The sequence below is a fragment of the Malurus melanocephalus genome, unplaced genomic scaffold (genome assembly GCF_030028575.1).
Source record: "Malurus melanocephalus ecotype Western Australia unplaced genomic scaffold, MMel_1.1 scaffold_459, whole genome shotgun sequence".
In the NCBI taxonomy this organism is placed as follows: domain Eukaryota; kingdom Metazoa; phylum Chordata; class Aves; order Passeriformes; family Maluridae; genus Malurus; species Malurus melanocephalus.
In genome coordinates this window covers 94,834-106,036 of record NW_026623691.1, presented here as the reverse complement: position 1 = coordinate 106,036, position 11,203 = coordinate 94,834, and the positions used below count along the sequence as shown (strand labels likewise).

Sequence of the window (11,203 nt, the reverse complement as noted above, 5' to 3'; positions counted from 1 at the left end):
GGGCCCCGGCTGCGCATCCTGTCCAGCGGGAGGTACCTGCAGATCAACAACGCCGAGCTGGGGGACAGCGCCAGCTACACCTGCGTGGCCAGGAACGTGGCGGGGGAGACCACCCGGGAGTTCCTGCTGGCGGTGCACGGTAAAGGCGGGGTGGCCTCGGGCAGCCTGCTCTCGCATGGCWTCTGCAGGGCCTGAGCATTGCGGCCTCTTTGTGGGCACGGTTGGCCACTCAGGCCGWGGGATCATGGCCTCCTGTCCCACTGCCCAGCCCACAGTGTCCCCACACTGAGGGACCCACTGGGCACTCCCCGTGGCTGTCTCTGCGTCCGTCTGTGCTTCCTGTGGGCAGGGGCTGTGTCTGGCCGCCATCCCTGTGGAGTCAGGACAGAGCCACAGTGAACACTCGGGGCCAGGGCTCGGGAAAATGCTCTTGGACAAACGCAGATTCAAATTCTTTGAAGGATTGACTGGCCCTYTGGGGACAAGGTTTCACAGCTGACTTGGTCCCGCTTTGGCAGGTTTACTTGGGAGCTGTGGCAGCCCCTCTGCGCCTGGGGAGGACCAGGCTTCAGGGGCCTTATGCTCGATGCTTGTCCTGTGCTACCACAGCCCCAAGCTCCATTTTAAACCTGTTTATTTTCTCACCTCTAGTCAGATGGGAAACTATTCTCTCACACTCAGGTGACTGACTGGAGGGAATTTGCTCCCTTTTTCTGCTCTGTTCATATGGGCCCTGCCTTACACTGCAACCCCAATGATTGACCTTACCTGGTCCAGTTGAAGTCCTTTTTTCTCCTTAGTGTGTAATTAGGAAGCAGGGATATTCCCACTGCCTTGGCTTGCTGAATTCCATGTGCTGAACTCTCACATTTTAGCTCAGTGATTCCCTTGGCACTACCTTGCAGAGCTGACCTTTGCAGTGCATTTCAGCCAAACTTTCTTTCTCCTTCCCTGCTGCACCTTGGCAATTACCACCACCCAGAATGGTAAGAATCTTGTTCCTGTCTTTGCAGTGCCCCCAAAGCTGCTGCTACACCTCTTTCCATGTGTTCAGTTTCAGTCATTGCAGTGCAGAGTCACTTCCTTTGTATCATCAGCAGTTTTCCCTTGCAGTGGCTCCTAGGATCCGGAGCAGCCCCCAATCCGCCGTGGTGCACATCAATGCCTCTGCCCTGCTGGAGTGTGCTGCAGAAGGAGTCCCAGCCCCCAGGATCACCTGGAGGAAGGATGGGGCTGTTTTTACTGGAAACAATTCCAGGTATTGTCCAGAAGTCAGCATTAATATTCTTCACTGTTATTTAAGAAGGTATTTGTTACAGAAAGCTTAATTAGAYGTAAAGTTGTTCTACAGAAAAGTAGCAGCACCAAAAATTTCACCCATTTGGTGTTAAGAAGGGCAAAAAAACTCCTTTGACAACTGAATATAATAATAATAACTCTTCTGATATTACAGATTTTGAACGGTAAATGTAAAAGATCATTATATTTTTGTATATACGCAGAGTTTTGGGATGAAGCCAAGCAATTTGCTTGGTTTTTTGCAAGTTTAATATGAAAAACTTTTTATACATATTCTGGTACCAGCATTTATTATAGTGAATGGTTTCTGTCCTCTGACTGTTTTAAAGGGAAGTAATGTGCCTTTTTCTAGAACTGAGCAAATGCTTAMGAATTCCGTTATATTGCAAAGAAAAAGTACAGGCAGTCATTAGGGGTTTTTTTAAAGTTAAATGAGAAACCGTGGAAAAGGGGGTTGGCTCTTTTCTGTAAATCCAGTATCATTTATGTGAAATCATCCTGTCAGCCAGATTTTATAATTTCTAAGGGAAATGGATGTGCTGGGAAGGAGAGAAGTCAAAATAAGTGCGAAAACGCTGTGCCCCAGTGAATGCACGCCGTGTGTAGGCCCTTGGTTGTGTCCCCTGGCTCACCTTCTGCYCTCACTGCCAGGGCAGCCCGTGGCCCTGTGCACTGAAGGGGTTTGCTCTGTTGCAGGTACTCGGTGCTGGAGGATGGCTCCCTGCTCATCCCCTCGGCCCAGGTGGCTGACACGGGCAGGTTCGTGTGCATGGCCACCAATGCCGCGGGCAGCGAGCGCCGGCGCGTCGACCTGCACGTCCTCGGTAAAGCTTGCTCCTGCCACAGGCACTTGCAGTCCAGCCCCTTCTTAGCTGCTCTGATTAAACATAGAGGGAGAAATGTACAGCCTTGGGAATACAATCCAGCCATTCCTGAGAAGGAATGATTTATTCCTTGTCCTGAACTAGGGAGACTTGACATGCACCCCATGCTACAGGTTTAGTAGGTTTATGTTGTCAAGTTACTCTTTATAAAAATTAAGTCGAWGTGTTCAGACAGTTGAGCTCAATATGTTTAGGTGTGAGAGAGATGTGTGGGCATAGATATGTGTGTATATAGATACAAAAAATTCTTTATAACTAGGCTTTGTTTGTCCKTAGTTCCTCCAACTATTGCTCCTGGACAGACGAATATCACAGTTACTGTAAATGTGCAAACCACTTTGCCTTGTGAAGCCACTGGAATTCCCAAACCAGCAATTAGCTGGAAAAAGAATGGGCATCTGCTTAGTGTTGACCAGAACCAGAATACATACAGGTGAGAGGTGTTTTCTTTTCACTGTGGGTTTCGAGTTTTCAGGGATGGTTTTGGCACTTTAAAAATCCAGCTGCGCTTAGAAGCTACCTTGTCTAGCCAGCAAATTCAGTGGGCTGATCACCTGAGAAGAAAGGAAGTATTTCAATGGCTTTTACTTTCTTTTTTCTTTGTTCAGACTTCTGTCTTCAGGTTCCTTAGTAATCATTTCTCCCACTGTGGATGACACTGCTGTCTATGAGTGCTCTGTGTCAAATGATGCAGGAGAAGATCAAAGGGCAGTTGAGCTCACGGTTCAAGGTAGAGGGGACATTGCTATTACRTGTGTGTGGCACCCAGAACTTTCTTGGCGTGTTCCAATGTTGAGATGAGATTTTTATTTCGTTCCTCTTTGATACTGATATCCATAAGTCTCTGGTATTTCCAAGCATTTATACCAAACGAACATAGGCAGGTGACCTTTGCCCTGCTGTTTGTTTGCAGTGCCCCCGTCCATAGCAGATGAGGCCACAGAGCTCCTGGTGACAAAGCTCTCTCCAGTCATGGTGTCCTGCACTGCCTCYGGAGTTCCTGTCCCCACAGTTCATTGGACCAAAAATGGCATCAAGCTGCTACCCAGAGGAGATGGCTACAGAATTCTCTCTTCAGGTAATGCACTGCAGGAAATCAGTGCAATCTGTAAATAATGAATTACCAAAATGCAGACAGTTCCCCCAAGTTCCCCCTCCGATGGCTTGGAATGAAATGAGGGGTACTGCAAGGGAGCAGCTGTGCCTGGAGGGAGCAGCTGTGCCTGGAGGATGCTGTGCATGTTTGGTGTCTCTGTGCCCAGGAGCTGTGGAAATCCCTTCTGCCCAGCTGGCCCACGGGGGCAGGTACACGTGTGTGGCCCGGAATGCTGCGGGCTCTGCCCACAGGCACGTCACTGTGCATGTGCAGGGTAAGCTGCTGGCTGACGAGCATGGCTGCTTCAGCCTGCTCAGGTTGTACTGTTGGAGTGCTCTTCTGTGTTTTCCCAGCCTTGAACATTCTGCTTTTCCCTTTCTCTTCCCTTCCACAGAGCCTCCTGTTATCCAGGCCCAGCCGGGGGTGTTGGATGTCATYGTGGACAATCCTGTTGTGCTGCCCTGTGAGGCCACGGGCACTCCTAAGCCTGTGATCACCTGGCAGAAGGAAGGCATCAACATCATCTCCACAGGTATCCTCCAAAGCCTGGGACCTGCCTGTGCCCAACAGGTCCTTTTCTTTCCTGAAACCTGGGCTTCTCCTCTGCATTCATATACAGCCAAACACCAAACCAGAAGTGGCATGCTGTGATTGTATTTGTTTTAGGGAGCAGTTATGTGGTCCAGCCAGGTGGCAGTTTGCAGATTGCCAGAGCGGCTGTGGAAGATGCTGGCACTTACGTRTGTGTTGCTCAGAATCCAGCTGGTTCTGCTCTGGGGAAGATCAAGCTGAAAGTTCAAGGTAAACCACCTTTTAAACTCCTCTTGGGCCAAACACAATTCTCAGCAGTAGAAAGGCACCTATTGCTTTCCTGTTTGATGTGATGCTGAACAGAGCCCAGCAGTTTTATTCCCTTCAGTTCTATGTCTACTTTAGGATGTGCTTTTAGGATTGTTYTCACGAAGAACTAAAGCATTCTGTGATTCTTACAACCTTTAATTCTCTTAGTAATTGTCTATGTTCMTTGCAGTTCCCCCTGTTATCAAGCCCCACGTGAAGGAATACATTGCTGCCATTGACCAGTCCATCACTCTGCCCTGTGAAGCTGTGGGCTACCCTGGGCCTGAGATCAGCTGGCACCAGGATGGGCAGCAGATCAAGGAGTCCATGAGGAGGAGGATCCTGAGCACGGGAGCTCTGCAGATCGTGTTTGTGCAGCCCGGAGACAGCGGCCGCTACACCTGCACAGCRGCAAACCCTGCAGGATCCAGCAGCTCCAGCACCGAGCTCACTGTGCACGGTGAGGAATTCTTCCTGGGAGCATGGGGGGCACTGCAATGCTGGCCAGGGAGGCTGAGTGCTCCCCAGCATGGGAATGTACAAGGCCAGGCTGGACAGGGCTTTGAGCACCCTGGGGTAGTGGAAGATGCCCCCACCCATGGCAGGGGGTGGGAATGGGATGGGCTTTGAGGTCCCTTCCAGCCCGAACCATCCTGGGATTCCCTAAGTGGGACTGTAGCGAAATGATGTCATACTGTGACCCCATGGAGAGTAAGGAGCAAGGGATGGACATGGAGGGGCCCAGGAAAGCTCTGCTGCTTAACGAAAGGGAGTGTTACTGGGTTGGAGTGTCAGCCAATGAGTTTTGGCACACGGTGGTTGATGGAGATGGACAATCCACAAATTCCAGGCAGTGTTTCCTTCAGTCCAGGATTGTGCTTGGGTAATATCCAGAGGAAATGCTCTTAATGTCCTCCCCACAGTTCCGCCCCGGATCCACAGCACGGGTGGGCAGTACACGGTCACGGAGAGCTCCCAGGCTGTCCTGTCTTGTGTGGCTGAGGGCATCCCAACACCAACAATTACCTGGAGGAAGAACAGCACGCTCTTAAGAGACACAGTGGGAAAATACCAGACKGTGCCAGGTGGAGACCTCATTCTGGACAATGTTGTTGTAAGTTCCCTAAATCGCAGCTGTTACTGGACAGGTTTGGCAGTGATAAGATTCACATCTGGGTTAGCCATTGTTTTATTTTGATTCCTTGTTCTTAATGTTCCAAAGTCATTACAAAAGTTTCATTTTCCACAGAGGAGTAAAGTGTGTGAAGAATTTGTAGTGGTAAATCCTCAGGAAGGGTAAAAAGAAGTGTTAGTCATCCTTCAAATATAAGGAAGTAGAAGAGCTCATCTGAGCATTTCCGCTGAATGTTTGTTCCAAGCCTTTCAGTATTCTCTTTCTGATAGGACTGGTGTGTGCTGTAGGATGTATCCCAGCTGTAGGATATATCCCAGCTGGAATTCCCCCACCGTGTTTCCTTGCAGCCTGAAGACTCTGGTAGTTACACCTGCATTGCCACCAACGCTGCCGGGGAGGATACACACATGGTCACCCTGACAGTTCATGTGCTCCCAGCTTTCACTGAGCTGCCTGGAGACATAGCCTTGACCAAAGGAGAGCAGCTTAGGTTAACCTGCAGAGCAACTGGGATACCTGTACCCAAAATAACATGGACCTTTAACAACAACATCATTCCAGGTGGGTCCCTGATGGCTGTTGGGCTCCGGAGTTGATTTCCCCTGTGCAGTATTGCAGTTTAGGACAAGGAAGAAGAAAACTCTGGCTGGAACAAACTGTTAGTGCTTGTGTGAGGAATAGCTTTAGTGTTCTATACAATCATGTAATTAAATTGCCTCTGAGACAAAGCTCTAAGGAAGGTATTAAAAAGCCATCCCTCTTCTGAGGCCAATAGTGTAGCACATTAAAAACATTCACATCTGTTGGTATTTACTCAGCATACAGCAACTGATGCTTGAAATCAAGGGACAGCTGGAGTAAGCAGGTGCATGTGGGCAAATGTCCCAGCAGTGGCTTTCTGTGCATTCCTGGAATGTGTCAGGGATGCCCTGAGCTGTGCTACTGAGCAGTGCACAGATTCAAAGTCTCCTGTGAGCTGTGCACATTCCAGTCCCTGGAATGACCATTCCCTGCTCTCCCTGCAGCACAGTACGATGATGTCAATGGGCACAGCGAGCTGCTCATCGAGAGGGTGTCCAAGGAGGACTCTGGCACCTACGTGTGCTCTGCACAGAACACTGTGGGCTCCATCAAAGCCGTTGGCTTTGTCTATGTCAAAGGTACGTGACATGGAGTAGCTGTGGTCACTGCTGGACAGCTCCATGTGACCATCGGGTTTGAATGGCCAAGTTGGAATGGTTTGGGTTGAAAGGAAGCTTAAATCTCACCCAGTCCCACCCCCTGCCATAACAGGGACACCTTCCACTGTCCCAGGCTGCTCCAAGCCCCAGTGTCCAGCTTGGCCTTGGACACTGCCAGGGATCCAGGGGCAGCCACAGCTTCTCTGGACATCCTGTGCCAGGGCCTCCCCACCCTCATAGGGAACAATTCCTTCCTCAATATCCAATTTGAACCTGTCCACCATCAGTTTAAAACTATTCCCCCTCGTTTTATACGAGGCCTTGCCAATGGTTATATGGGAAAAATCCAAACAGGTTGAAATTCCCCCTTTAGTAAGTCAGAGTTGAGTGATCCCTGCCATCAGTTATCATTAAGGACATTTTGTTTTGGCTCTGCTATTTCTCTGCCATGCCTTGTTTTTCAGAGCCTCCAGTCTTCAAAGGGGATTATCACTCCAGCCGAATCGAGCCCCTGGGTGGCAATGCCATGCTGAATTGTGAAGTCAGRGGAGATCCCCCTCCCACCATCCAGTGGAGCAAAAAAGGGGTGGGAGTTCAGATCAGTAACAGGATCCGGCAGCTCGTCAATGGTTCCCTCGCTATCTACGGCACCGTGGTGAGTCCTGTTCTGGTGCTCTGAGTGTCTGCCTCAAGCATCATTGATAAAGCTGTTCCTGATCAAACTGGTTTCAAAGAGTCAGGCCAGACATTTATCCTRATCTGMTTTTAYCTTTAACAAGTGTTTTCATTCAGAYTAGAATCAGATTCAAATTACTGASGCAAAAGCCCCCAGGGATTAGAGTTCTCCCTGCTTGTCAGAAGGACTGAATTTACACACTAATGATTGGTGTGTGGGATCCTGGTCATAACCAGCTAAACGGGACTTTTGCTCTTGACCTTAAGAGAGCCTGGATTCTAGAGTCAGGGCAGCTGCAAAGCTCTTGCATTCTCCATGTGTAAATCTCTTATTTCCAATCAAAACTCCTAATCTGAACAGCAARACCCCCGTTTTTCCCCATGAACTCATGTTTGGGTTTCAAATTGGGATTWAAAGTCCCTGCCAGGAGGGGCCCTRTGGACTGAGCCCTGCTTTGTTCCTCAGAATGAAGATGCTGGTGACTACAAGTGCGTGGCGACCAACGACGCGGGCACGGTGGAGCGCAGCCTGACACTGACCCTGCAGAGTAAGGCCCTGATGGGAYTRAAACCTTGCCCTTGGGGAGGTGCARGCAGCTCCTGGGGAGTGTTGYAGGCTGGGCACTGCCCTGGGTGTTTGGATTCATCTCCTCTTTCATGGAATCATAGAAGGGCTTCGTTTGGAAGGGGCTTTAAAGATCAGCTGCCATGGGCGGGGACGCCTTCCACTAGAGCAGGTTGCTCCAGCCTGGCCTTGAGCACTTCCAGRGWTGAGGCAGCCACAGCTTCTCTCTGCATCTTTCATCATGAATATTTGAGTGTCTGGTCTAAGCTGTGATTGAGATCAAAAAAAAGAGGGATGTGAAGAGTGGTTGAGCCTCATCTTAGAAAACAATGTATCAGGGGGTGAATGACCTTCTGAAAGGGCCTGGTTCTCTTAGTTCACTCCATACAACTGGAATAACCCTGACTCTCAATTTACAAGCTGAGCAGGTTGCATGAGATTAATCATAATTCTGACTGRCAATACTTTATTTTTGGCAAAAATAATGTTAGCATTTTTCTTTGCTAGTGGGAGAATTTCTAAACATACCCTTCCTACTGTAGCCTCAAGCAGTGTGGGTCTGTTCCTTGCCTCTCTGTTGTCTCTGGACATGATTAATAACATCTTCTCATGGATTTCAAAACCAGCCCATTTTAGCAATAAAGAAGAGCACGTACTCATATAGCTGGGCCTTAATCTTCACTTTATTCCTCGGATTGCTGCATATTCAAACCAGCCTGCTGCTGACATTGTAAYGTGCATCTGGYGGCACTYGGGRRCATGRTTTGGTKGTGAACATGGTGATTCTGCTGGRTTGATGGTTGCACTTGATGATCTTAAAGGTCTTTTCCAAACTTAGGGATTCTGTGTTTCTGTTTTGCCAGTGGAAGATCAGCAATAACAATTTTAGTCCGAATACACWGACTTGGGGTTTCTTTGTGCTCACTTTAACACCAAATCAGTCAAACCTGGGCCCATGTGCTGTCGCCCAAAGAATCGTTTCTCTTGCAGGTGCCCCAGYCATCACTGTTGAACCAGTGGGGATGGTGCTGGAGGCCGGAGCCACRGCGGTGCTGGACTGCCAGGCCAGGGGAGAGCCCCCTCCGGCCATCAGCTGGTCGTGCCAGGGCCAGCCCGTGCTGGGCAATGACAGAGTGACCCTGCTGGCCAACGGCTCCCTGCGCATCGCCGCGCTGCGCAGAGAGGACACGGCTGAGTACGAGTGCGTGGCCAGGAATCTCCTGGGGTCTGTCCTCGTCAGGGTGCCCCTCACTGTGCAGGGTAGGTGCACAAAGCGTCCCACAGTGACTTTCAGACTGGTAGATGACAGCATTGATTTGGACCAAATGYGGTCAAGGTTCATCTAGCCCACATTTTATGGTTTGATCTTATTTTCCTCATAAGCGTGAGGTCTAAGGAAAGTTTAGTCTGAGAAGTCAGTGGTATTCTCTTTCATTAAATTTAATTCCATTTTACTCATCCAGCAGGGTGGGGCAGAACCTGTGAAGGGTGAGAGACATAAMTAATAAAGTCTTGAACCAGATCCCATTCTCAGAACATGTCATAACTGAGCTGTACCTCTAAAGAAAAGCATTTAGAGCATAAGCAATAATTGTGTTTGAAGTGTGGTAAGAGATTTTTGCCCAGAAATGATGCAAAGTGAGTTGTGTTTCCCAGCCCGGCTCAGGAGGTGCAGTTTTTGTGTCTCTGTGTGTGCTAAGGGAGCCGTGGGCCCGGCAGTGGCAGCAGGCTCTGCTCCCTTGCAGTGCACGGTGGGTTCTCCAGCTGGCTGGAATGGCAGGCATGCAGTGTCACCTGTGGCCAGGGAGTGCAGGAGCGTGTCCGGCAGTGTGACAGCCCCGTGCCTGCCAAYGGGGGCCAGGGCTGCCAGGGGCCCCACCGCGAGCGCCGCAGCTGCCACCAGCAGCCATGCCCAGGTACYGAGCAGCCACACACTCCCAGGGGCTTTGGGTTGGTTGGGGGGACCCCACAGCTTATCYKGTGCCACCCCTGCCATGGGCAGGGACACCTTCCAGTCTCCCAGGKTGCTCCAAGCCCCARTGTCCARCCTGGCTTTGGGCACTTCCAGGGATCCAGGGGCAGCCACAGCTTCTCTGGGCACCCTGTGMCWGGGCCTGCCARCCCTCACATTCCTTCCCAATCCCTAATCTAAATCTCTCCTCTTTTAGTTTAAAGCCTTTCCCCTATCTCCTGGCACTGCCCATCTAAGTCTCCCTCCCTCTATTTTATAATCTCCATTTAAGTACTGAAAACCACAATGAATCCATACTGGTAATGTGCCTTGCATTAAGTGCCCAAGCAATGAACTTTTRTCACCACAGATCTTCATGGCAGATTACTTTTTCTAAGTAGTTGTAGTTAATTTTGGATTTTGTGGAAAGAAAGAGGAAATTTTAATGAATACTGCAGAAATACTGTTGAATGAAAACTGTKCTTTTCCTCCTTAGTGGATGGGAGCTGGTCAGAGTGGGGGCTKTGGGAAGAGTGTTCCAAGAGCTGTGGCCAAGGGAACAGGACAAGGAGCAGGACCTGTAGTAATCCCCCAGCTCAGCATGGAGGGAAGCCCTGTGAGGGCAATGCTCTGGAGTCAGTCATGTGCAATCTCAGGCCTTGCCCAGGTAAGAGAAGAGCAATTTAACATTATTGGCATGAGGGGCTTCACATATTGATCTTTTTGCTTCTCCAAACCCAAATTATCTCAGCTTATTTTTAGTTGTTAATTAATTTTTTGTTTTAAAATCAAATGGCACTCATTCTTGGAAACAGGAATCACAAAAGTAAGTGTGAGAAATGTTCCCAGAAGTTTATTTTTTTTTAMACAAGTAAAAATACTAATTTTGTGTTTTAATGTTTTCCGGTGCTTGTTACCCACGTCCTCACTAAATAAATTCACTACTCTAAACCTATCCTTCAAAGCCAGTTACAATAAGAAAAAGAACTAAGCATAAACCAACTACTTAAAATCCATATAAAATTACTGTTAATAATTGGAGACTCTGTGTATTTTCCTCTGCATTTTTAATTTTTAGTCTCATCTTTCTCCCAACTGCCTGAATGTTCAGTATTCCTTCCTGTCACATGAGTATTTCCCACATTTGACAGGTTGTAGTTCATGCAGAGCCTTCCCCGCTGTTGTGTTCCTCTCTGAACAATTTGCAGTGTATTGATTTTTCCACTTTTCACTGGCTCTGGTCCCACCACGATGCCAAATGTTCCTCCATGGGCTTGAGACTCATTTCTCCAGATTTTGGAGGAAAGCCAGCTCTGGCTGCTGCTCTCTGGCAGCTTTTAGCCAAACTGCCTCAGCCTTGCTTAGACCCACCCAGGGAACTGGGTAACTCCAGATTTGATCAAGCCTTTGGTTCTGTTGTTCCACATYGGTGGTGAGGTGATGTATTCAAAAACCAGAAAGAGTTAATCACTGCCTGGTGAACTGCTGCTGGTTTCAGCCATTGCTGAATGCATTTCATGGGGAATTGGGACATCCGGCTGTGTGTCTGTCCCATGGCTGTGTGTCTGTCCCGGGGC

At 49.1% G+C, this 11,203-nt stretch overlaps 1 protein-coding gene across 1 annotated transcript in view; it reads left to right on the top strand.

Moving 5' to 3' along the window:
* Positions 1 to 11,203, top strand: part of HMCN1 (hemicentin 1) — a 170,970-nt gene that overhangs the window by 140,833 nt on the left and 18,934 nt on the right. The window contains exons 72-89 of the mRNA XM_057380547.1: positions 1 to 139; positions 1,114 to 1,258; positions 1,996 to 2,123; positions 2,460 to 2,616; positions 2,792 to 2,913; positions 3,097 to 3,261; positions 3,446 to 3,553; positions 3,674 to 3,811; positions 3,946 to 4,080; positions 4,310 to 4,579; positions 5,043 to 5,233; positions 5,602 to 5,815; positions 6,280 to 6,414; positions 6,900 to 7,090; positions 7,577 to 7,658; positions 8,666 to 8,935; positions 9,421 to 9,591; positions 10,123 to 10,293. The exon at positions 1 to 139 is cut by the window's left edge and continues 3 nt beyond it. Coding sequence (XP_057236530.1) covers positions 1 to 139; positions 1,114 to 1,258; positions 1,996 to 2,123; positions 2,460 to 2,616; positions 2,792 to 2,913; positions 3,097 to 3,261; positions 3,446 to 3,553; positions 3,674 to 3,811; positions 3,946 to 4,080; positions 4,310 to 4,579; positions 5,043 to 5,233; positions 5,602 to 5,815; positions 6,280 to 6,414; positions 6,900 to 7,090; positions 7,577 to 7,658; positions 8,666 to 8,935; positions 9,421 to 9,591; positions 10,123 to 10,293 — 2,932 coding nt within the window. The remainder of the gene's footprint in view (positions 140 to 1,113; positions 1,259 to 1,995; positions 2,124 to 2,459; positions 2,617 to 2,791; positions 2,914 to 3,096; positions 3,262 to 3,445; positions 3,554 to 3,673; positions 3,812 to 3,945; positions 4,081 to 4,309; positions 4,580 to 5,042; positions 5,234 to 5,601; positions 5,816 to 6,279; positions 6,415 to 6,899; positions 7,091 to 7,576; positions 7,659 to 8,665; positions 8,936 to 9,420; positions 9,592 to 10,122; positions 10,294 to 11,203) is intronic.